The sequence below is a fragment of the Myxine glutinosa genome, chromosome 12 (assembly GCF_964187855.1).
Source record: "Myxine glutinosa chromosome 12, kmMyxGlut1.1, whole genome shotgun sequence".
Taxonomy (NCBI): domain Eukaryota; kingdom Metazoa; phylum Chordata; class Myxini; order Myxiniformes; family Myxinidae; genus Myxine; species Myxine glutinosa.
Genome location: NC_136272.1, coordinates 25,184,855 through 25,212,036, shown reverse-complemented (window position 1 = coordinate 25,212,036; position 27,182 = coordinate 25,184,855). Strand labels below are relative to the sequence as shown.

General features: G+C 42.9%; 1 protein-coding gene across 2 annotated transcripts in view; it reads left to right on the top strand.

The window, feature by feature from the left end:
* NPHP1 (nephrocystin 1) overlaps window positions 1–27,182 on the top strand; it is an 89,904-nt gene that overhangs the window by 31,289 nt on the left and 31,433 nt on the right. For both annotated transcript variants that reach the window (XM_068133013.2, XM_068133011.2), the window contains exons 12-19: window positions 2,824–2,898; window positions 3,052–3,162; window positions 3,245–3,327; window positions 10,103–10,179; window positions 12,502–12,601; window positions 15,366–15,478; window positions 15,570–15,643; window positions 15,830–15,874. In XM_068133013.2, coding sequence (XP_067989114.2) covers window positions 2,824–2,898; window positions 3,052–3,162; window positions 3,245–3,327; window positions 10,103–10,179; window positions 12,502–12,601; window positions 15,366–15,478; window positions 15,570–15,643; window positions 15,830–15,874 — 678 coding nt within the window. The remainder of the gene's footprint in view (window positions 1–2,823; window positions 2,899–3,051; window positions 3,163–3,244; window positions 3,328–10,102; window positions 10,180–12,501; window positions 12,602–15,365; window positions 15,479–15,569; window positions 15,644–15,829; window positions 15,875–27,182) is intronic.

The following is a 27,182-nucleotide window of genomic DNA, read 5'->3' as shown; positions in this document are numbered from 1 at the left end:
TGTTCAAAAATACTGATGTTATTTATGGGTTTGAACATCGTGTTTTTATTGTTTTGTTTTGTTGTTTTTGTTTTTTACTCATTTTTGAACCCTGTGGTCCACTGCACATTCACATTGATGGATGAGTGGTCAGACAAAATGGAAATGATAATCGAACAGAATCAAATCCACGATGCATTTTCCAAAGTCAATTCGTATGCAAATCCTTCGCTCTTTCACGAGCCTCGATCTTGTATACAAAAAAAATAAAAAATAAAATAAAAAATAAATGTTGCTGCTAAAGCTGACATCTCCCGATGTCCCTGTTCTCTGCTGTTGTACTTGTGTGCTTCCCTCTCTCTCCCCATCTTGTCTCTCGCTCCCTTTATTGTATGTCTTGTGTGTCCGTTTGTTTTTTTTGTGATTAATGTTAGCTCTTACACGAGCCTCGATCTTACATCCAAAAAAAAAAAACTTTTTTGAATTTGAGTTTTCGTCATTCAATTTTCAACAAATCTTTATTATGATCATGTGGCGAAGCCACATTCATTATTTGGTTAAAAGGTCAAAGGTCAACATCACAAAATCATCAATTTTTATCCATTTGACCTGAAATTTTAAGAATTTGCATATTGGGTGACTGAATTGGTTCACCATTCAAAAGCGAGAAGCTGATTGTTTTTTGTAGGTCAAAAGGTCAAGGTTGAATAAAATCATAAATTTTCATCTGATTGACCTGAAATTTTAATAATTTGCATATTGGTCACTAAATTGGTTCACCAATCAAAATCTAGAAGCTGATTGTTTTTTATGTCAAAAGGTCAAAGGTCAAGGTTGCATAAAATCATTAATTTTCCTCCCTTTGACCTGAAATTTTAATAATTTGCATATTGGGTCACATTGAATTGGTTCACCAATCAAAAGCTAGAAGCTGATTGTTTTTTTTAGGTCAAAAGGTCAAGGTTGCATAAAATCATCAATTTTCATCTGATTGACCTGAAATTGTAATAATTTGCATATTGGGTCACAAAATTGGTTCACCAATCAAAAGCTCGAAGGCGATTGTTTTAGTTTTTTTTTAGATCCAATGATCTGTCAGAGGATTTCACATCCAACAACATTCATGAAGCTCTTGGACAACATCGCTGTGCTACAAAACTGACAGACCCAAAACAGCCCGTTTGTAATTCTCCTTCGTATTCTGCTTCTGTTCAGACAACCTAACTCAAACTTAGTTTTTATTTTTATTTTATCTAAGCTTGGATTACACACGAATTGACTGCATTTTACAGTGAGACGTAGGGATGGTCACAATAAATTTATGGACGGAGGATGGTATGAGATGGCTGTGCTAGAAAACACTGAAGGGAATAGTGGGATAAAACAGCCTCAAGAAGGTGGTTCCACAAACGGGAGAAGCCAATAACAACAGAGTTGAGATGTGCAGTTAGATTTGGATATTTGGAGTTTCGCCAGGAGGGGGGTAACTCGGAAGAACACATGCATCCTGGAGTTGCTGGAGCTGCTGATAAAGTAGATGGATCTAGACTGGAGGAGAGACTCTAAAAAACATAGGTCACTTAACATGGTTTGATTTTGAAGTAGCTTTCAATAGGCTTCCAAATATGATATAATTGGTTCGGGCTTGCAAAATAAATGGTATGCTGGCAGCAGATTGCTGAAAAAAAACAAACTGGAACGTCACTCGGTAGAGCACATACCTCTGCCAGTCTGCCAGGCTGAACAATTTACATTTTGTATCCCACTGATAGGCCGGATCTGGATCCAGACCTGACCCAAAATCGAATTGGCTTGTTCTTGTCACCGAGCCAACAATTTCACCTAGTTTTGTCATAATCCGTTCACAACTTTTTGAAATATCATGTTGTATATCGGATTTAACCCTATGTTTACGCAATGGTAAATAATCACTTAAAAAGTTCTCGTATCCGGATCTGTATTTGGATCTTCACCAAAATTGAATCGATTTCTACTTGTCAAACACCCAACATGTCCACCAACCTTCGTTCGAATCTGTCCATAACTTTTTGAGATGTCGTGTTATATATCGGTTTTAGCCCTATCACTCAATGGTGAAGAATTACTGAAAAAATATCTGATCCGGAACTTCACCAAAATCGAATCGTTTTGTCCTTGCCACATACCCAACCTCTCCACCCGATTTTCTAAAAATTCGTGCACAACGTTTTCAGACACCCTGTTCACAGACAGACAGACAGGATTGAAAACATAACCCACCTTCAGTGGTGGAGTAAAAAAAAAAAAACGGTTTTTCACACTTAAATACCAGGTTGTTTGAAAGGCCATTGGTTGGACCACTGCGATTGTGGAATGTGCTAGTTTATAATTTGAATCGAAGGCTGCTCAAAAAGAGAAACAGCACGTAGTGTTGCACAAACAGCAATCAGACATGAAATAGAACAACGTTCCATAACATTCTTTACATTACTGTGACCATCTAGCTCCTTGGGCCTATCAAATGTTGACATTATGACCATCCAAGAGTCAAATGTCTTGTGCTCCCTGCTTGTTGCAATTCATGCCAATATTTGAGGCAATCTATTAATTGTGTATACAAAATCGGTAGAATCGCCCCTCCTTCCTTTTCCCCTCATGTGTCCTATCCATGTCCATCTTCTCCCATTTTGTCCTCGTACCTCTTTCAAAACTTAGTCTCTTTCTCTGCTCACTCCTTCCACAACCTCTACCCTCGTTTTTCTTTCCTATCACTTTCTCTCCCTCTTCGTTTTGATTTTCTCAATTTAAGCCGCCCACACCATGCACATGTAATAAGTAGATGCCCCCTTTTCATTTGTGTTGCAGGTACTAAGTAATATCCACACAATTAGAGCAACTTGGCAATCCAAGGAGCCCAAGATATGGACATTCTCACCGAGGGTGGGTCAATAAATCCTCTGTTGTTAAATCGTGCTTGTGTTGTTAATTCTGCAGAGATTCAGTTTAACTGTGACCTCGTGCCAGTGATTTGGTAGTTGGCAGTCTCAAGAAGAAGAATCCACATCCCATTGACATAAGTACCATATTCTTCAGGTTGATGGAATTCTGCCAAGCTTGTTGGATGGAGAATGTTTCATTCGCTGTAACTCTTTGGCTCCGGAGTTGGGAATTTTGTTTGAACTTGGAGTGACCTGCTTTCACACGGTAACATTTTCAACATTCTTTACACATTTGTTGTCCGGTGTTCGTGTTTGAGTGTATTTATTGGGATAATCATTTGTTTCAGGAAACAAGGCAACAGGCAGAATTGAGCTGTGGCTGGGCATTTTTGAAACTCTTTGACGATTCCGGAGTTCCAATTGCAAACAGGTGAAAATTCTTAACATGTCGAGCATTTGTTTTTTCACGAGTTGCCACCAGTTAAGCAGGAGGTAAGTTTCAAGAATAGGGAGGAAGCTTCACCCAATTTGGATATTCCAAGGCGCCGGGGCATGAGTTTCACCTTGCAGGGGTTGCGGTGTGCACATGTCGTGATGCTTTAACAAGGGCAAAACCATAAAGTTTTGCTTTGGTGAAGAAATGTTAGCTTTAATTAATTGACATATGTGAGACAATTACATGCCCAGACGAGGAATGAAACCCAGATCCTCTGGTGACCACATACAGTCACGTGAAAAAGTAAGTACACCCCATGTAAAGTTTTGACTTTTTCAACATATTTCAACATACAGCTAATTGATCTTCATTTCAACAATATTGATAGATAAAGGTGATATAATATAACAAATATCATGAAACATTTACATTTTGTAGTCCATTGTATAATTTAAATAAACATAAATGCAAATTTTGCATGTGGAAAAAGTAAGTACACCCCTACATTTATCACTACTTCAAATACCTAAAATTAGAATCAGGTGCACCAGCTCAGGTGCAAATGATTATAACATCGTCAGAGAGGATCTTGGAGGAACCTGTCTTATTTAAACCTCAGACATTTCGTTTGGTTTGCTCTTTGTTGTTGAATTGTGTGGCGTCACCATGTCTCGATCAAAAGAGCTCTCAGAGGCCTTCAGAAAGAAGGTTATATATGCCTACGAGTCTGGGAAGGGATTTAAAAAGATCTCCAAACAATTTGAAATCAATTATTCGACTGTTGGGAAGATCACCTACAAGTGGAGAAGATTCCAAACAACTGCCAACTTGTTCAGGCCAGGCCACCCCAGCAAGTTCAGCCCGAGAGCAGACCACAAGATGCTGAAAGAAGTCTCGAAGAACCCCAGAATGTCATCACGGGACCTACAGGTAGCTCTTGCCACTGTTGATGTCAAAGTGCACAAGTCTACCATTAGAAAGAGGCTGCACCAATTTGATCTACATGGGAGGTGTGCCAGGAGGAAACCTTTGCTGTCCAGAAAGAACATTAGGGCAAGACTAAAGTTTGCCAATGAACACCTCGGCAAAGACCAGCACTTCTGGAACAATGTGCTCTGGACTGAGTCAAAGGTGGAGCTATTTGGCCACAGTACCAGAAGACATGTTTGGCGAAAACCAAAGACAGCATTTGACCACAAGAACCTGATACCAACTGTAAAGCATGGTGGTGGAAATATTATGGTTTGGGGCAGCTTTCCTGCATCAGGGCATGGGCAGCTCACCATCATAGAATCCACTATGAATTCATCATTGTACCAGAGGGTGCTTGAGGATAATGTGAGGCCATCTGTCGGAGAGTTGAAGCTCAACCGAAGGTGGACCTTGCAACATGACAATGACCCTAAACATACCAGTAAATCCACCAAGGAATGGCTGAAAAGAAAGAAATGGAGGGTTCTGGAATGGCCAAGTCAAAGCCCGGATCTAAATCCCATTGAGATGATGTGGGGGGATTTGAAACGAGCTGTGCATGCAAGAAACCCCTCAAACATCGCACAGCCGAAAGAATATTGCATGGAGGAGTGGGCAAAAATTTCTCCCAGTCGATGTCAGATACTGGTAGACAGTTATAAGAAACGCCTACTTGAGGTTGTTTCTGCCAAAGGGGGCAATACCACCTATTAGAGCCAAGGGTGTACTTACTTTTTCCACATGCGAAATTTGCATTTATGTTTATTTAAATTATACAATGGACTACAAAATGTAAATGTTTCATGATATTTGTTATATTATATCACCTTTATATATCCATATTGTTGAAATGAAGATCAAATAGCTGTATGTTGAAATATGTTGAAAAAGTCAAAACTTTACATGGGGTGTACTTACTTTTTAACGTGACTGTATGTCAATTAATTAGTTATAATCCTGTTCATTTATTTAATTGTTTTTACACCTCAGTGGTGTTTGTAAAAGCGGACATGGATTTGTCCCCCCCCCCACTGGAGGAAGACCCTCTCATGAGCAGGCCGTTTGTGTTCCTGTGGTTGACAGCGAGTGCCCCAGAAGCATTGACGGAAAGATAGTGGCATTTCTATGTGTGGGAAAATTGCATGCTTGGTCAGGGTCACCCAGATAGCTCAGGTGGCAAAGCACTGGTATGGTTTTCCAGAGGAACTGGGTTTGATTCCTGGTCTGGGCATGCAATTTTCCCAAATATATGAATTTAATTATTTATAATCCTGTTTATTTATTTAAATTTATGTTTACAAACTGGACTTTCTCTGTCTCACCGAAACCTGGCAACAACCTCTGGACTACTACACACTCAACCTCACCACACCCAATGGATATTCCTACGTCAATAAACCACGCTCGGAGGGCCGAGGTGGTGGAATTGCCGTTATCCACCGTCAAGACATCAAGACCAACCTCATCTCCATCTCGTCTGCTCCATCATTTGAACACCTGGCTTTTAAACTCTCTGGTCGCACTCAGTCAGTCATGGCTGTCGTCTACCGCCCTCCCAAAGCACACCCATAATTCCTGTCTGACTTCTCCTACTTTCTGACCCAGCTATGTTCCCTCTCCCCCTCAATCCTCCTCCTTGGTGATTTCAATATCCACATGGACTCCACTGACTCCACAATAACCACTGACTTCACTGATTTACTCACCTGCTTTAACCTCACTCAACATGTCGACTTTCCTACCCATATCCGTGGTCACATTTTGGACCTTGTCTGCTCCACTGGATTAAATTTGCACCATCTCTCTGGCTCTGACCTCACCCTCTCTGACCACTTAGCCATCACTCTGACCATCAACATCCCCTCCCCAACACCAAGGCATTATCGCACTATCAACTTCCGTAAGCTAAACGCTCTTTCACCCTCTCTAAAAAAATGTCCACTTCTCCCTTCATTGACCTCCACACCCCTTCCGACCTCACTGACTACTACAACCACACTCTCTCCTCCTGCCTTGACCAGCTTGCGCCTGTAAAAACCAAAACAGTTTCTTTCACTCATTCTGCTCCCTGGTTTACCCCTGAACTCCGCCTGATGAAAACTCGTGCTCGTCAACTTGAAAGACCCCGCAATAAAACGGGTCTCACAGTTCACTCCCAAGCCTACAAGGACCACCTACAACACTACAAAGATTCCCTCTCCCGCGCCCGCTCCGCCTACTACTCTCAAATTATCCACTCTGGCTCCGGAAACCCAAAAGCACTCTTCTCGACAATAAACAAACTCCTCCGCCCCCTGAACACCACCACCCAGTCATTCACAGTAGACAACTGCATCTCCTTCCTCTCTTTCTTCCAACGCAAAATTGACAACATCTACAACGGCTTGACCACCGCCGCACCCGCTCCTCCTCCAACTACCTGCCCCCCCTTGTCCTGCCATTCCCTGTCTCGGTTCTCCCCAATCTCCCCTACTGACCTCTCTGAACTCCTCATAGGAATGAAAACTGCCACCTGCACTCTTGACCCCATCCCCTCCAGCTTTGTCAAGGCCTCCCTCCCTGCTCTCTCTCCACTTATCATTGCAACAATAAACTCCTCCCTGTCTACAGGCATTGTCCCACCTTCCCTCAAAATTGCTGCTGTTACCCCCATTCTAAAAAAACCTGGTCTAAACCCTGACACCCTAAACAACTTCAGACCCATCTCCAACCTACCCTTTCTGTCAAAAGTTTTGGAACGCGCTGTAGCCACTCAACTCAAACATCATCTCTCTGCCAATAACCTGTATGAAACATTCCAATCCGGATTCCGCTCCAACCACAGTACTGAAACTGCTCTCCTCAAAATCACCAACGACCTTCTCCTCTCCTCTGACGCTGGCAACCTCAACATTCTCGTCCTCCTCGACCTCAGCGCTGCCTTTGACACCATCGATCACACCATCCTCTTCACCCGACTTGAATCCACCTTTAACGTTACCGGCACTGCCCTCTCTTGGATTAAATCATACCTCTCTGACAGACGCCAGTTCATCTCCATCAATAACTGCAAATCCCCCACTGCTCCCCTCCCCCAAGGTGTCCCCCAAGGTTCAGTTCTTGGCCCCCTCCTCTTCATCCTCTACCTGTCCCCCCTCGGTCACTTAATCCGCCGTCATGGTCTCCAATTCCACTGCTTTGCCGATGACATCCAGCTTTTCATCTCCACCAAGTCCGTCTCCACCGACACCCACTCTATCCTGACAAACTGCATCACTGAAATAAAATCCTGGCTTCAAATCAACTTCCTCAAGCTTAACTGTGATAAATCTGAAATAATCATCATTGGCCCAAAAACGCTCACAAAATCCACCCATAACTTTGCCCTCAACATCGACGGTATCCCAGTATCCACCTCCCCTCACATCCGGAATCTTGGCGTCATTTTTGACCAAACCCTTTCCTTCGACAAATACACTAAACAGATCACAAAGTCAGCCTTCTTTCACCTGAAAAACATTGCCCGTCTCCACTCATCCCTCCTCCACGGCTGCAGAAACCCTCATCCACGCCTTCATCACCTCCCGTCTGGACTACTGCAATAGCCTCCTCTATGGTTCACCCTCAAAAATCACCAATAAACTCCAATACATTCAGAACTCCGCTGCCCGTCTACTCACCCATTCCCGGACCCGTGACTACATCACCCCTGTCCTTTACAAGCTTCACTGGCTCCCCATCCCCCAGAGAATCCAGTACAAAATCCTCCTCTTGACATACAAAGCCCTCCATAACCTGGCCCCATCCTACCTGGCTGACCTCCTCTCCAGACACACTCCCACCCGCAACCTCCGCTTTGCTGGTACCAACCTCCTGACCCCCTCCATCCGGACCAAATTCAGATCCTGGGGGGACAGGGCCTTCTCCATCGCTGCTCCCACCCTCTGGAACTCACTACCTCACACCATCAGAGACTCCTCCTCACTCACCACATTCAAAACATCACTAAAGACCCACCTGTTCAACACTGCATTCAACATTCAACCCACAGCATTTAACCCCTGACTATCTCTTCTCCTTCTCCCTCCTTTTGCTTTAAATATTTCCCTATTGATTCTTGTCTTTTTGCAATTGTTGTTTTCATGTATTGTTATGCATTATGTTTTCCACTCTGTCAAAGCGCCTTTGGGCTTCTGGAAAAGCGCTATACAAAATAAATGAATTATTATTATTATTATTAAATGTTAGCTTTGATGCAGAGTGGTGAAAAAACTATGCTGAGTGTAGCTAGGCCCGGGATCAATCTCGTAGCTCGACGATGTACCCTATCTATAGCAGCTATATCCCTCGGGGGTCACTGCCTCTGGGCCCGGGGTCCATTGAGGGGCCCGAGCTGCTCTTGTAATTAAAAAAAAACAGTACAGAGAAACCCCTCATCCGGGTCTTCCTCATTTCCTCATCGTTATATTTAAACCCAAAAGCTGATTTTGCTTTTTTGCCGGAAACAAAACAACATCTACCACTGTTAATGGTTCAGTTTCAAACTTTACAGAAAATAGTTATTAACCAGAAATGTGCGTTACAAAGAAATGGGTTCGTATCCTCTTTGTCCAAAGAAAATTATTAACCATCTTTTCACGTATTTCTTTGCCAATCTTATGGAGAAATCGAGTTCAACAGTCGAGGGTGCAAATTGACTCAATCGGTCCAAACGTCCCGCTATCTCCTTTATTTTTGATCAAATGGCTAAATAAAAGTGACCATTTGTTTTTCTTGGTAAAATATTCATGTAAATGGCACGGATAAATAATAGTTTTGGCCTTGTGTGCATGTTATTACCTTCGCAAAAGCGGAAGGTTATGTTTTGATCGCTGTGTATTTATTTGTATGTCTGTGTGTGTGTGTGTATGTTATTCGCATAACTCAAAAAGTATTCAACCGAATTGCATGAAATTTGGTGGGATGATTGGTTATTATACGGGACACATTTGATTAGATTTTGGGAGCAATCGGGTCAAAGGTCAAGGTCAAGGTCACGAAAAGGTCAAAATCGTATTTTTGTTGTTCTGTTCCCTACACTCCCATGCCAAGTACAGAACAGTAGCTGCGGCGAAGGTATGCGCTCTACCGAGTGCCCGTTCTAGTTATGTACTGTTTTAGGCCATTTGTCTGGACCATTCCATGACGTTTTGGACAATTGGACCGCACTGTATGTTCCGTACTCTGCAACACGTACGAGGTGCACTAACTTCAACTTGTGTAATGGATTTGTTATACTTTATTTATTTACTTTTCAACACTTGTACTGTTAGGTTGATCCTGTGATTTTGCTTTATTTATGAGCTCGTTGCTACTACAATTTCGGATCTTCATTAAAGAAAGTTCCCTAAAACGTTATAAAGGAGAGAAAGGGTGGGGTTGGGGGCCCCGAGGTTGTTTGCCTTGGAGCCCGTGCTGGCTCTTGACGCACCTGCCCCTACCAATACAACCTAAAACCCTGTTAGCTTGGCCTATAGCTGCCTGGAGTTGTGCTGTCGGCTTACCCCCTCTTTTCATCCCCCACCCCACCCATATATATTGCCACCCCAGACAAAATACGCAACTTTCCTTTTGATCGTCCTGATATTTTGTACAAATGTTCTCCTCGTGATGGGAACAGCACATCATAGGACCTCATAGTGGATCCTGAAATGCTAAGTGAAGATGATGTTACTTTTGCCACATTTTCATCACCTTCACATTTGTCGGTCTACCGTTATACTGTATTTCTTTCGTTTACATTTTTCCTTTTTAAATTACGGATGCTTTTTCATTACAGGACTTATGAACTGTTGTTACAAAGCGGCACTCCATTTCAGGATGGTTTGGTTGTTGATCATTCGCTTGGAAGAAGTGGTGGGTTAAAAACATGACCGAAACATATGATCATGTGTTGTATAACCTGGCCTACAATGTCATCATTATTGTTATTATTTATCATATCGTCACTGAATTAATTGTACTGTATATGTTATGTTTAACTATTATTATTAATATGCAGGGTTCGATTTTAGCTCTGGTCAGCTGGTGTAAAAAAAAAAAAAAAAAAACACCTTTAGAGGCCATTTTTTCCCCGCAAGCGGGGGTTGGCCTTTTTCGGGGACCGTGGTTGTTGTTGTTTCTTTTCGGTCCCCTTTTTGAAGCAATGTTTTACGGCCGGATGCCCTTCCTGCCGCCAACCCTTTTTGTCGCCTTTTACGACAACCAGGGAATTACCAGTGAACTGGTACTCAATCAGCTGGTGTGACGCCAGTTATTACACCCACAGAGTAGTAAGGGTTCCAAGTGGTTGGCAACCTTTTTTAAATAACAGAGAATGCAGACGAAACGACAAGTCCCAGTTGCCATTCATAAAAAGAACTTAAAGAGGATGTCGGGGCAAGACGGCCAAGGGGAGCCCCCATCTCTGACGGCTTGCTGCTGGATGCCCAACTCCTGGCCCTCGGCCTTATTGGTGACGTCATGGCTCAGGAGGGAAATCCTGATGTATACAGTGACTAAGTGGGTAAAGCCTTGGTGTATTACACTCACTGGTGTGCGTTCGATCCTCATGACTATTCACAGCATGGTTTTGGTTTTGGAATGGGTAGTAAGAATGGTCTGGTTTTCTTGGACGTTCCTTGACAGCAGATCTCACTGTTTGCTATATTAGAGCGTGGGCTGAAGTTTCTAAACTATAAACAACTTCATGTGCTCAGGTGTTCCTTTGAACAGCTGTCTTTGCTTCAAAAGGATGGCAGCCAGTCTAGTACATTACACTGCGGTCTAAAGATCAGGGATGTGTGTGGGGGAAAGTATGATGTGATTGAGGACAGATTCTCAAAAAACTGGTAGGGATAGCACGAGGCAATAGACACTGTTGTATCTGTTCCACAGATGAGAGAATGAGAGAATGAATGAATGAATGAATGAATGATCGTTTTAAGGCCATTTTCCCCACTAGAGCAGGGGTTAGCCTTGCGGGCCCCATGACAATCATGGTTCCCTGTTTGAGGCAATGTTTTTATGGCCGGATGCCCTTCCTGATGCCAACCCTTAGTCGCCTCTTACGATGCGCAGGGATACGGTGTACCTATTCTAAGCCGGGGTGCACACCGGGATCATTCATCCCAGCAAGCTGGTACTCAATTTGCCGACCTCGGAAGGATGACAGGCTGAGTCAACCCCCCTGGTGTTAATTTAGCGATCGACCGGGATTCGAACCCAGGATCCTAGGATCCCAAGCCGGCACCCTAACCGCTAAGCCAACACCAGGCTAAGAGAATACAAGGTTGAATACATGTGAGTATCCAGCTTAGATTGGGAAACCAAGTGTGTGTTCCTGAAAAAATGCATATGACTTGAGGGTTTGGGGTAGGAGGGGCTGTGGGTAGATGGAGGGAAGAGAGGGTTTGTGGCATTATGCCATAAATGAGGAGATAGAAAAGAGTTTTAACCTTAAAAATGAATAATTACCTCCGTCGCCGAAGGTGGGTGGAGGTTATGTTTTCACCCCTGTCTGTCCGCTTGTGAGAACGATATTTTAAAAAGTTGTGGATTGATTCGGAGGAAATTTGGTGGGCAGATTGAGTGTGTGACATGGACGAACTGATTCGATTTTGGTGAAAATCCGGATCCGGAAACGATCATTTTAAAGTGATTCTTCACCATTAATAAATGGTGCCAAAACCGATATATAGCACGATATCTCAAAAAGTTGTGGACGGATTATGCCAAAAGTAGGTAGATGAGTTGGGTAGGTGACAAAAACAAGCCGATTCGATTTTGGTTCAGATCCGGCCTTTTAGTGGGATACAAAACGTAAACTATTCAGCCTGGTGGAGGTATGCGCTCGACCAAGTTGCCGTTCTAGTTGCTATTATTTAATTTTTATACTTTTACAAGTCAGGTTATAAAGTAATCATTATTTTATATTTAGTGTAGAAACACTAGTGATGTGACTTCCACTCCACTATAAATGCAAACACAAACGGGCAATCTATTTATTTCGTCGTCTTCTTCTTCTTCTTTAACTGCAAGCTGTGGACCTTGGTCGTATCATGACTGATAAATTGAAATAAATGGTGAAAGTATCTGTTTTTTCAGTTCCTTTATGCGTTTGATTTTAAAATGTTTGACCAAAATCAAATTTTGCAGCCTTAATTTCCTGAAAACAAAACGTTTTTCTTCCTCCCACAGCAAAGGGCAATGTAATATCTCAGATGCTGTCCTCGAACAAAGAATCAAAACTTTTGTTGAAAATGAAATTGTCATCGAAAGTGATGAAGGAAAGCATGAAGTAAGTTGAGACAATTTTTTAATTGCCTTTGTATTTCATATATCGAGAGTGAACCCATTTGATTTTTTGTTTTGTTTTGTTTTTTACCATGTAGATGTGTGAAGGCTCTTGCTCGAGAGAATCTCCCCCAGGGGAAGTGTCCAAAGGGGTAGCGTAAAAATTTGAAATAAAAATGACGTGCCTCCCCGTCGTTTTGCCGATGGATTTAATCAAAAGACAGCATTTTTCACTCCACAAGCATATTACATGTCTATCTGTCGGTCTCAGTGAAGATGTAAAATGAATTGGAACATGTGAAAAAGGATCTTCTTCTTTTTTGTATACTTGGTCGAGGCTCGTGGAAGAGCTAGAACACTGAACGGATCAGGATGTAACAGAACAAAAGGAACAGTAGAAAGAGCGGGAAGCACCAATAGCAGGGCTGGAGGACAAATAAAAGGAGACTTGTACAAATAATGGATGTGGGGAGGATGGATGGGGTAGGAGAGGATGCATGGGGTGGACAATATGGATACAGGAAGGAAAAGCTGGAAATCTGGAATGAGGTGGGCTTAGGGGGGGTGGGGGGGGGGGGAATGGTTAACAGGGGTAGAACATATTGATGACTTGATGAATCACCTTGTCTGTGAAACACTAAGATGACAGTTATTAGTCGGGTTGGGATTCAAACCCAGGCTAGACATCTTAGAAGCGAGTGTGCGTACAGTCACGTGAAAAAGTAAGTACACCCCATGTAAAGTTTTGACTTTTTCAACATATTTCAACATACAGCTATTTGATCTTCATTTCAACAATATTGATAGATAAAGGTGGTATAATGTAACAAATATCATGAAACATTTACATTTTGTAGTCCTTTGTATAATTTAAATAAACATAAACGCAAATTTCGCATGTGGAAAAAGTAAGTACACCCCAACATTTATCACTACTTCAAATACCTAAAATTAGAATCAGGTGCACCAGCTCAAATGCAAATGATTAGAACATCGTTAGAGAGGATCTTGGAGGAACCTGTCTTATTTAAACCTCAGACATTTAGTTTGGTTTGCTCTTCGTTGTTGAAGTATGCGGCGTCATCATGCCAAGATCAAAAGAGCTCTCTGAGGCCTTCAGAAAGAAGGTTATAGATGCCTACGAGTCTGGGAAGGGATTTAAAAAGATCTCCAAACAATTTGAAATCAATCATTCGACTGTCAGGAAGATCATCTACAAGTGGAGAAGATTCCAAACAACTGCCAACTTGTTCAGGGCAGGCCGCCACAGCAAGTTCAGCCCGAGAGCAGACCGCAAGATGTTGAAAGAAGTCTCTTAGAACCCCCAGAATGTCATCACGGGACCTACAGGTAGCTCTTGCCACTGTTGATGTCAAAGTGCACGAGTCTACCATTAGAAAGAGGCTGCACAAATTTGATCTACATGGGAGGTGTGCCAGGAGGAAACCTTTTCTGTCCAGAAAGAACATCAGGGCAAGACTAAAGTTTGCCAATGAACACCTAGGCAAAGACCAGCACTTCTGGAACAATGTGCTCTGGACAGATGAGTCAAAGGTAGAGCTATTTGGCCACAGTACCAGAAGACATGTTTGGCGAAAACCAAAGACAGCATTTGACCACAAGAACCTGATACCAACTGTAAAGCATGGTGGTGGAAATATTATGGTTTGGGGCAGCTTTGCTGCGTCTGGGCCTGGGCAGCTCACCATCATAGAATCCACTATGAATTCTTCATTGTACCAGAGGGTGCTTGAGGATAATGTGAGGCCATCTGTCGGAAAGTTGAAGCTCAACCGAAGGTGGACCTTGCAACATGACAATGACCCTAAACATACCAGTAAATCCACCAAGGAATGGCTGAAAAGAAAGAAATGGAGGGTTCTGGAATGGCCAAGTCAAAGCCCGGATCTAAATCCCATCGAGATGTTGTGGGGGGATTTGAAACGAGCTGTGCATGCAAGAAACCCCTCAAACATCGCACAGCTGAAATAATTCTGCATGGAGGAGTGGGCAAAAATTTCTCCCAGTCGATGTCAGAGACTGGTGGACAGTTATAAGAAACGCCTACTTGAGTTTGTTTCTGCCAAAGGGGGCAATACCACCTATTAGAGCCAAGGGTGTACTTACTTTTTCCACATGCGAAATTTGCATTTCTGTTTATTTAAATTATACAATGGACTACAAAATGTAAATGTTTCATGATATTTGTTATATTACATCACCTTTATCTTTCAATATTGTTGAAATGATGCTGCCTAACAAACACGTGCTGTCTTTGTCTTTCCCTCATGGTTCCCCTGTGCTGTCTTTGTCTTTCCCTCGCGGTTGTCAGCTCTTTCACGAGCCTCGATTCAGTATAGAAAAAAAAAAAAATAAATAAAAAAATAGCTGTATGTTGAAATATGTTGAAAAAGTCAAAACTTTACATGGGGTGTGCTTACTTTTTCACGTGACTGTACATCTAGGGTATCCTGTCTGCGCATTTGATGTACTCGTACATCTTCATGAAAAATCAACTGTATTACTCACATTATCTATATATTACACATTTTAATTTCACTCTCAACCTTTGATAAGAATATACTTTCACATTTGTTAATGACAAATGTCACCATGACACCTCAATGTTGGCAACACAAATAAATGTTGAGAATGATGCATGGGTGCTGGCATGCTACAACAGTTTGTGTTTACTACTATTTGCAGGTATAAATCTTGATTTCTTGATCTATGCATGAGGGGTTTCTGTAATCTCCTTGGGTTAACAGTTTTCTTCCAGAAACATTGTTGAGCTGCAGCTGCTACGTGCAAGTGATCATCATGTTCAGGCAAGTCCTTGGGGACGTGCTCATCAAAGAACGATCCAATGCACAAAATGCTGGTGAGTGAGCGTTCAGCACATCGCACACAATGTGTCAGTAAAATGCTGTGTGTCCAAGATCATTTTCATGTCCTGTTGTGTTTTACAACAGAACTGATTGCGAGTCCAATGCTTGCATCATTGCCAGCTCTGATGAATGCTCCTGACATCCTGGATGCCCTGCGGGTAATGTTTCATTAAATACAGTATATGTTAAAATTTCTTCATTTCAGAAGATGCTTCAGATTGCACCGATCTATTTTTTTTCAACAGCTGTATCTTTCAAACGGACTTAGACATTGTGCAACTTCAAACAATTTGTCTCTCATCAGTTTTGTTTAATGATATTTCTTATTTTTTCTTTTCCATTAGAGCACTTATTGTGAAAAGCTGAAAAATTTCAAAAGCCAAGAAAAGGTATTTTTTTTAACTAAAATACAAAAACTTGTTTAGTAAGTGAAGTTTGTTGAAGTGTGTCCAATAAATGTGTCCTTTTATTAAAGTGTATGTGTATTTAACAATAAATTAATTAATGAGTATTAAATTGTTCTCTGCACATGTCAATATGTAATATGTATCGACTGGTTTCGAATATCGAAATTAAAGTAAAATCAATAAGTTATTGTCGGCTGGTTTCTAGAGATGCAAACCTTTTGATTTAGTCACACAAAATTCTTAATATTTTTTCCATCATAATATTCAACCTTTTAGCTTAAATTAAATAAGATAGACCTTTCAGAGCAATTAAACTGTGAAATGACACAAATCTAGCAAGCAATAAGTTTACAAGCCTCTAAAGGCCTCTAAAGGCCTTAAAAATGGCCTCTAAAGGTGGTTATTTTATTTTATAATGGAAGATCTTAACAACAAAGCACATGATTAGCTTCATCGTTGAATTGTTTCTTGTATGTATGTGTGTATGTGGTATGTGTGTGTGTATGTATGTATGTATACTAAAGCCTAATCATGTCTCTTGTCTCTTAACCGTAATTGGGACCAATTCTGTCTCACCCACTCAATCACCCAGCTGCAGCTATGATGAACATAATTATCACCGTGCATCTCACCTAATCAATCACACGTTGTAAAATTAAATCACCACTCCGCCATTCTAGTCAGAGAAACCAGAGACTTAATCAGAGTCAGATTTAGTCAGAGAAGGCTGGGTAAAAGCTTACCTAAGGTCAATCCTTTGCTATTTTCAAACTCACCCAGATTTCCTCCACAGCTGCAGGCATTTACAAGTAGCACATGCATGAGAACCCCAAAGCTACACGACCCCATCGGCCATCATACTGGTTTAAGCGCTTATCGGCGAATCGTCAGCAACGGCGTAGATAAACATGCATCACCGAGTCTGCCAAACTTGTACCATGTGCAATGCCAATAGTAATTAACATTTAATTACTAAAAGCCCATTTACATCTCTCGTGCATAAATTGAGAGAACATTCAATCAGCTCTCACTTAATTGATCATCCCAGCTGCAACCAGGGTTACAAGGATATACAAGGAACTTTGGTGCATGAGGATGCCATTTGGCCCATCATGCCTGTGCTACACGAACACCAGATACCATGGCCCGGCACGGATCGCTGGGATGCATGACTGTTTCATGTTTTTAGTAATTTTAATTAAATTAAATTAAATTAAAAGTAAATTAAATTTAAATTTAAATTAAAAAAAAAAAAAATTAAAAAAATTAAAGTAAATAAAATTTTTAGTAATTTAGTAATTTCATGCACCTAAACCCCAGGGCAGACCATGATAAGAGGAGTAAAAGGAGACAGAAAGCTGGACTGATTTCACAAAGCCATATAAGGAGAACAGTAGGGTCGCAGACACAACAGAGTGGGAGGGACGATAAGGAGCTTTTCTTTATGAAATATCAGCACCTCCTGCACACGGAAGGAATACGCCACTACGAACACTGCTGACCGTTGGGGAATTCACCCTTTTCTGCCCGTGCTGTTGGACTCAGCCTGTCATTCTCTAAGGTCAGCAAAATGAGTACCAGCTTCCTGGTAACAGGGGGCATATCATCAGCAGCACTGACTGAAAATGATGCAGCCAAGCAGCTGCAGGCTGCATACAAACCACCACCAACAAAAGGCAGCAATGCAGTGTCATACAACAAGAAGTCTTAGTCCCTAGCACTCAAAATAACCCATTATCACTAGCAAGACATAGGTGCCTCATACTTCTGGGGAAAGTACATATAAAAGTGGACAGAACGAGGAAGAAGTAGTCGGGACATGTTGGCGACCTCTTTCTCACCCATATATGACCAGTCTTGCCCAAGTTGGTCCCAACGAGGTGTAGATGAAGGTGAGTGAGAGGTACAGATGAGAGATGTGGTGTGATATCGTGTAGTGCTAACTCTGAAAAAAATGTTGGGACTCATGTTGATGCTCCACAACAGTGTGAGCCAATAGGGTGTATGTGATGGTAGATGCTAAGGTGTGTGTGTGTGTGTGTGTGTGTGTGTGTGTGTGTGTGTGTGTGTGTGTGTGTGTGTGTGTGTTGATGCTCCACAACAGTGTGAGCCAATAGGGTGTATGTGATGGTAGATGCTAAGGTGTGTGTGTGTGTGTGTGTGTGTGTGTGTGTGTGTGTGTGTGTGTGTGTGTGTGTGTGTGTGTGTGTGAAGACATATGAGAGAATCAGTTATACCGTTGCTTGGTCAGCGCCCGTCCCACTTGGCACTTTCCACAGGGAAAGTGGAAACCTGCTCGTCCCACAGGGAAGCGCCCTGCTTTCTGCTTGGCGCTTTCCATTCCGCCAGGAGCGCCTCACTTTCTGCTTGGCGCTTTCTTGTTTCGCCTGGGGCTCCAGAAGCCTGGTAAACCTGGCCAAGTCTAATCTTTGGAAGGCTAATCCAACTGAAGGCAATCTCAGTTCCTTCCACCAAGCTCGGAACAAGTGTGTGTCTACCCTCAGGAGTGCCAGGAAGCACTATCTCTCCTCACTCAAGAATGAACTCTCAAACCTGTCTCCTTCCTCCAAATCCTGGTGGCGTCTGGTCAAATCCGTTTCTGGTGTTTGTTCCCCCTCCATCCCCTTCCTTACCTCAAATGGCCACACAGTTGACATCGCACGTGACAAAGCCGAATGCCTCAACTCTGTGTTTGCCTCAAAATCCTTAGTCCCAAACCCATCTCTCTCTGTTCCCACCTTTCCCAGTCGAACCCAACTGCTCCTGGACTCTGTGTCCTTCTCTCCTGACAAGGTGGAGGAGTTTTTGTCAAACCTCGACTCTGATTCTGCAACTGGACCAGACGGCATCAGCCCACGGGTCCTAAAATCCTGCTCTGCCGCTCTATCTCACCCTCTCTCTGTTCTTTTCACCCTATCTTTTGCTCAAGGTCATCTGCCAGCATCCTGGAAATCAGCAAACATTACCGCTTTACACAAAAAAGGTGCAAAAACAGATCCTTGCAACTACAGACCAATCAGCCTGCTCCCAATTATCAGCAAAGTCATGGAATCCATCATTGCTTCGGATATGAAATCTTTCCTCTTCTCCAATGGCTTGATCTCTGATCATCAATTTGGTTTCAGACCAGGTCACTCTACTCTGGACATGCTGCTTCTGCTGTCTCAACAATGGATGGAGGTCCTCAATGCCAAACAGGAAATCAGAGCTGTCTCCCTTGACATATCACGTGCCTTCGAATACAGTCTGGCACCCAGCTCTGATCACCAAACTCTCCTCCTATGGTATCCATGGAAATCTCCATGCATGGCTTGCGGACTTCATCTCTGGTCGTAGTCAACGTGTGGCCCTGAATGGATTTCTCTCATCTCCCCTTCCTGTTCAGGCTGGAGTTCCCCAAGGCAGTGTGCTGGGCCCTGTGCTTTTTCTGGTCTTTATCAATGATCTCTCCGACTCTCTGGAAAATCCTCTCTATCTCTTTGCTGATGACTCCACTGTCTGCCGCTCCATTCCTCTTCCCTCAGATCGGCAGTCTGCAGCCTCCTCACTCTCTGAAGACCTGGACAAAATCACAGACTGGTCAAACAAGTGGAACATGTCTTTCAATCCTGACAAATCTCACACTCTTACTATGTTTCTCTGAAAAGATCGACTGGACAACCCTCCCATCTACTTTCTCAACAATCCTCTCCAAGAAGTTCTGTCGCTCAAGCTTTTGGGTCTCACTATCTGCCATGATCTTTCTTGGGAAAACCACATTTCCAAGCTGGCCTCCAAAGCCAGTCGCCGACTGGGCATCCTCCGTCGTGCGAAGTCCTTCCTAGGCACACCTGAGCTCCTCACCACATACAAGGCTTTCATCCGCAGCTCAATGGAGTACTGTTCTTCCCTATGGGCTGGTGCCTCACACCTGGCTCGGCTTCACGCTGTTGAATCCAAAGCTTTCAGAATCATTGGAATCTCCCGCGATGAAGCTATCTCTGAGGGCCTTTCACTCACTTACCGCAGGCAGGTAGGTGGTCTTTCTGTCTTCTACCGACTCCTCTCCGGCCTTGCTCCCCCAGCTCTCTCTGTGCTCTGTCCCCCAAATATTCCTACCGGTCGCACAAGATCTGCCAGCCACCCTCTGATAGTTAAACTGCCGAAATCTCGGCTCTCTGCTCACCTTCACTCTTTCATTCCTCTTTTCTCCCGCCTCTGGAACAAACTCCCACACTCACTTCAATCACACTCCTCCCTCCAGGTCTTTAAAACAGCTGTTCACCACCATCTCTTATCTTCCCCCATCCAAAACCTTGATCTTTTCTACCCCCACTAATTCACCCCAGATCCATCTTGTTTGAAATTCCAACTTCTTTCCTGGAAGTCCTGGCAGTGTCCATATGTTTTCTACCTCTCCCACCCCCCCGCCCTTCCCATGCCTCCCCCCCAAAGCCCTCTCCCTCCCACAGTTCTCTCGATGTCTCCATGTATCTCGGTCCCTGCTCTCAAATGTTGTGTTTGTGTCCTTCCCCCTCTCTCCCCATCTTGTCTACCGCTCCCGATGTTATTTGTTTTATGTGTCTGTTTGTCTTTCTGTGTGATTAATGTTAGTTCTTTCACGAGCCTCGATCTTGTATACAAAAAAAAAAAAAAAAAAAAAAAAAAAGGTCTCCTTCCCTCAGGACACGAACTCCCTCAGGGTCTGGACTCAGAACTCAGCCCTCAGCGCCGTCTGGCTCTGCACCTCTTATACGAGCCTCGACTAAGTATACAAAAAACTATGCTTGGACTGCTATCTTCTCCTGGACTGTACTGCACTCGAACTGCACATGCACTCCTCGAAAACTACTCCGTCAGGGTTTTTTATTGTCTCTGCACTGTCTCAATTCTCAGCCGCTTTTGGCAACTGACACCGATTGGCTGAGACCCCCTGCAATCCAACCGCTGAGATTTGTTCCTCGGAGCACGGGGGCGAAGCTCTTTTGTAATGCTTTGGTTGATCCATGATGACTGGAATGCCAGAACGGCGATGGATTTACAACAATTGCAACGCTGGTATAGCGATTATTTGGTCAAAAAATTGTTGAGGTGAAATGGTTTGAGAATATGGTTTGGAAATGAAGCATGAGAATGGCGGTTCGAGTACAGGTGTCAGAAAATGAGGGTTTAGGGCTTGGTGTTTGAGAATGGCGGTTCGAGTACTGACGTCAGAAGTTTATAGTTTGAGGATGGCTGTTTGGGAATGGAGTTTTGAGTACTGGTGTCGGAAAACGAGGGTTGGGTGATGGGTGTTTGAAAATGAGTGTTTGGAAATGAGGTATAAATACGGAGTTGGAAAATGGGGGTTTGGGAATGCGGAAGAGAACAATGGGGAAGGTTCTAATGACAATCACAACACATTTCTCTGTCCCTGATACGAGGCGATGGATAACTAAACAGAATCACCATGGGAATAACGAAATTCCAGGGTTTTTTTTACATGGTGAATGTAACTTCCGGGGTCTTTCCAAAACCGCAACAATATATAAGATTAGAAACACTTTCTCCCCACGGGAGCATAATACCCCATCACTCTGGCAGGGTTCAGTAAGGAACCTGCACAATGAAATGTGTACAGTGCAAAATTGCAAGTCCTCACCGCTGACTTGTGTTACGGATTCGTCACTTCCGCTGGGGTGGTTTTCACCCACTGGACATGTTTCTGATATTATGTATTATTATTATTATTCTCAAAAGGTTTAGTATTCAGGAACAGCTATCTAAAGTTAAAAAAGGTTAACGTAAAATGAGACAGGAAATCGGATCGTGACCCGGAAGAAAAGGCGTTGAAAAAGAGGACGATGTGAGGACAGTGAAACGACGCGGTCTAAAAAAGCTCTGTACCTAGCGTGGTTGAGCGTACATGGCGAGTGGACTTTGAGTCCTTGAAAGGAAGTTCGTGCGATAGGTGATATCGCCGGAGTATTGTGGAGCCTGTGTAGTCGGGTATCGGCATTGAGATTCCGGAGAATCCTTGCCAAGAAGCTCCGGCTCGAGTGAGAGCCGTCCGCCATTTCACCCGCGCGCTGCCTTCATCGGAAAAGGTTTTTGTCGCATCGGCTGGGCTTATCCTCCGGTGGTTTGACGGGGACGGCTGTGCAATAAAGCGGTGTTTGAGGAGTACACGGCGATTCGCTGATTGAACGGCAAACGTGTACGTCGGCGCGTGTCTTTGGAGATTTTTCATTCTACCGCGAGTTTGCTGGGTGTTGGACCACGTGACTTCGGTGTCGCTTCGACCGCCTATGCCTCAATTGATCTGGATCGGACATGGTTCCAACGATCGCTGGAGCGAATCAACTTCGCCTTGGAGGTTTATAGAGACATTGAGGAGGGCTCGGTTCCATTTCCTGGGAGTGCCGTGAGTTTGGGGTTAAGTTACTAGATAAGGTGGTACCATCTTAAGATATTGATTGTAGGGTTGATTACTATTATTGTTGTATCGTGATTCCTGTGTGCTCTTCAATATATTCTTTGGTTGTGGATAACTCATGGTGTGGTTTCCCTATTGATTTCGACACGGAATAACATATATATCTTTCTGCCGGGGTTCCTCTCGGGGTTCGGAGGTTACCGAGACCAGGAGATTGTAGAGGACTCCGTAACACTTGTAATACCGCTCCCACCACCTCCTGGTGGCGCTGCATGATACACTGTACATTTACTCGCATTTACATTTATTTTGCATAACTCTCCCCGAAAACCCCCACGACTACAACTTTATTTTCGATATTGAGTACTGGTGTCAGAAAACGAGGGTTGGGTGATGGATATTTGAAATGGAGTATTTGGAAATGAGGTATAAATACGGAGTTGGAAAATGAGGGGTTGGGAAACGTTCCCAGACACACTCCAAGTACAACCATCAAATTTAGACTCTTTCCATCCAGCGGTTTAGGGGCGCATACAAGTCAAACACACATACAAACGTCCAAACACGCAAGCTTAATTACAAATAGTATGATTCTAGAATCTAGATGTATAAAAGTTAGTGCGCGGCTAATGCTTTCATTAGAATAGGTACCAGAGCTTTCCAATTTGAAAAAGATAGTATGTGGGAAAAGAGATTCTGTATTTGGAGACATCTTGTGAAAGGAACTTTTTGGGTGGACAAATGGTGTTTTTCAAGGTGGCAGTGTCATGGCAAGAGAAACCATGAATATTTATTGAAGGCCTCTGACGTTGAAGGTATTTTGCAGTGTACAGTACAAATGCCGATATTTTGAACAGCTTGGGTAGACAAAAAGGAGATAATTCATGAATTGGGAAATAGGGCAGTAAAGAGGGAAGGTAAACAAGCATTCTGAGTATTGCGCTGCAATACATGTCCCCTACCGGCAGTCTGTCGTCCAGAAAACTGTTGGGGAAATTACCAAAGTTCAAAATGCCATAACTTTGTCAAAAATGATCGAAACGTCGTGAAGTTCGAACTTGATCTGTAACTTATCATGAGGAAACCATGTACCAAGTTTGAAATCATTAGCATTAAGAGTTTAGAAAAAAAGTCCGGAAAACTGTTCTTTGCGTGATGGACGGACAGACTGACTGACAGACGGAGGGACGGAGTGTAAACCTATAGTCCCCTCCAGTGTACACCGGTAGGGGACTAATAACACTGGACAACAACAAATTTGCTACTGAGGTAAAAGTATGTGTCTTGGATTAATTGGCGTATGCTGATTTCGAATCTGTAATCAAAAGTAACTCAACACATTAGGATTTTGTTCCGGCAAAAATTGGAAATCCCATGTCGCGTATTTTGAGATTGATATGAATGGATGAACGTGTCTGAACAGTGCAGATTGCTTTTGCTACGTTGTTACTTCAGAGACAAACCACTGCCAGTCACAAATGTAAAAGCAAGTGCTTAAAGCATTTCAGTGTACTTCGTAGTTTATACAATGTGTTTATTATGTTGTGCAATGTGCTTTAGTTTATGGTTAACAGTTACTGCACATTATTTGATGTGTTCTTATTGTGCAATGTGCTCGATTTTTACGGCGTAGCCCATTGGGAAAGGCCATCTAGAACAGTGTTTGGTCGTCAGTATGTATGTATGTATTTCCCCTCAAACGTATACCAATCAGAGCTGAGAATCTGGTCACATGACAGGGTGATGTGGTTACGTCTGATGTCATTACAGCGTAAGGCTGGCTGACTCTCCACACACCGCCATTTTGATTTACATGCCGTTCATGCCGAACATATCGTCGAACCTGTCATATATCACAATCGCCATGCTCTACCTTTACGTTTTTCATTCAGTGTGAAACACAAACAAACCGATTCTTAAAATGACCATCAAATATCGAAAGCATCGGCGTTACGGCTCTTCCAACAATACTGTATGTATAGGCCTTAGGCGTTATGACTCATCTTCGGACAAATTAAGCCCAGGTTTATTAATACAGTGTAGTGGTTACCTTATTCGCATGTCGCGGTTAACTTATTCGCATGTCACGGTTAACTTATTCGCATGTGGCGGTTACCTTATTTGCATGTAGTGGTTACCTTATTTGGTCATAATCCACGTGCATGGGCCTGTGGGGCTTTTGGTTGTGTGGACGTGACGCACACGCGGTTGTTGGAGCCACGCCCTTCGAAGAGGGTTTTGGCTTTATAAAAGCTGTACGACTTCTGTTTGCTATCAGTGTGCTGGAGATTTCTGTACGAATAAACGAGCTTCGAACCCTACGAAATGGCCTCGTCTTCTCGCCTTCCGCAACTCCTAAACTGGTGACCCTGGCGGCCCCCGAACGGATTCGGGGGCTGCAAACGAACACGGCAAGCGTGCCCTGGCCAGGGAAGCCACCTAAACCGGTGACCCCGGCTTCTCCCGAACGGATTCGGGCGCAGTTTCGATCGAACTGCCGGAGTTTTGGAAACGACGAGCGGCCATGTGGTTCGCGCACCGCGCTCGGCTCCTCCTCTATGACCAGAGGGGCGAGCCTGCTCCTGGACCCTCCGAAGGAACGCAGTTACGAGATGTGGGTGGCACTGCTGCTCATCTCTTGCGCGCGCACTGACGTTGGCGGCACGGCTGCTTCGTTACCTTTGCGCGCACTGCTGCTCGCAACTCGCGCAACTACTACTCCTACTCTGAAACCTTGGGAGGCCCGCGAGGAACCTCAGCAGCCTCCCCCGAGGCCTTGACCAGCCCCTCGGTCGGCTCAACCCCACGGCGGCGTTTTTTCACGCGTACCGAGGCCGAGCACTGCTCGAGCCTTCTCGGCACTGCCGAGCGTGCCTGCGAACTACGTACATGCCCGTGAGCGTGCATTCTGGGGGGGAGCATGTAGCGGTTACCTTATTCGCATGCCGCGGTTAACTTATTCGTATGTCGCGGTTAACCTATTCGCATGTGGCGGTTACCTTATTTGCATGTAGCGGTTACCTTATTTGGTCATAATCCACGTGCACGGGCCTGTGGGGCTTTTGGTTGTGTGGACGTGACGCACACGCGGTTGTTGGAGCCACGCCCTCCGAAGAGGGTTTTGGCTTTATAAAAGCTGTACGACTTCCGTTTGCTATCAGTGTGCTGGAGATTTCTGTACGAATAAACGAGCTTTGAACCCTACGAAATGGCCTCGTCTTCTCGCCTTCCGCAACTCCTAAAACTGTAGTGTATCGTATGAGTAGTATCGTTTTCGTAATAATAATAATAATAATAATAATATAGCAAATTTAACCATAACACATTAATCCTAATGTCGTGAATGGAAGGTTAATGGATTGAAGCGGTGTATGGTCCATGATCAATGATGAGCGATGTTTGGCACTAATATTAATAACCATGGAAGTAAGGAATTCACCTCGGTTTTTTGATAGTAATATCATTTTCGAAATAATGACAACATAACGTTAATATTATAGTAAATCTAATCCTAACACTAATCCCTTCGTAGTAACTGCAAACGTAATGGAAGTTAAAATATATCATCTTGCACATATTAAAGTAGCGGCAGCAGTAGTGTATATATGTTGCTTCTGGGACACTCTCATTTTCCCATTGACTTACATGTTAATTTTTTCCCTCCCTCATTGCCCCTAAACACCTCTATTTCTCTCACCCTGTTCTTTACGAACCTTCTAACCTTTTGACATGTTATCCTTATTCATTAGACCACTTAAACAATGGTCCTTCTGTGTGAACCTGTGATCCTTCTGACCTTATGGACCTTTTAACCGTTTACTCTTAATATCATCTGGTGAATCATCTTTGGCCCACTCAAACAACGACCCTACAAATATTTGTTTATGCGTGGGAAATAATTTAATTATCTTGCCACTCTCTTCACCATCTAATATATTAACAAAAAATATGTTTGAGTTTGGTTCTTTATTAAGATATTTTAACTGAGCTAAGATAAAATGGTAAACCTCCCTCAATGTTCTTGTTTGAGCGCCTCCAGTGCCACATACCATTTTAAAATTAAAGTATATATTTTCCTGACAACCATCAAAGTTTTCCGTCCACTCAAAAATATTTCCATCTTTTTTACCCAATTCACCGGTATTTAAATTAATTCTCTTATTTGTTTTGTAAATTGTTTTACCAGTTGTCTTTTCAATTATACCTATTTGATATTTTTCACATTCGTTATGTTTACCATTTATATACCAAGGTTGATTACACCTCCACTCTTTAGTCTGGTTGGTACTTGGTTCTATCATTTATATAATAGTAAAAAAGGCGGCGGTAGCCCGTTAAAATCCCTAACCCCCCTTTTTAACTTATCACTTATATACTTATATAACCATAAGGGAGACTATCAATTCCATTTTCTAAAATAAACCTCTTATCATCAAAAGCCCCCAATGCTTTCTTATTCATCTCTTCTGAATATAATTTATGTTTATAACTTCTTATTCCATTAATCTTTCGAAACTCTTCTTTCTTTGTTGTTAAACAGTTATAATAATCATTAAAGTTTATTGTTTCTTTAATAACATTTTTCTTTACACCTTTTAACTTCTTATCAGTCTTTTCAACGTTATTCACAATGTATTTATAAGCATAAGCCTTAGACCTCAATCCCACAAATTCACTCATGCCATTTCCTCCTAATTCATCCTTAAACTTTCCAATCACCTTTTTATTTTTAGAAGAGAACAACTCACTCTCTGGACTGTAATTACTAGTGTCATAGATATTAATGTCCTTTTTCATGTCTGAATAAACATCATCAGTATTAATTTGCAAAATAAAACTATCTGTATCCATATAAAGTAGATTAACATCATTTTGATATTTCTTCCTCAAGTTATT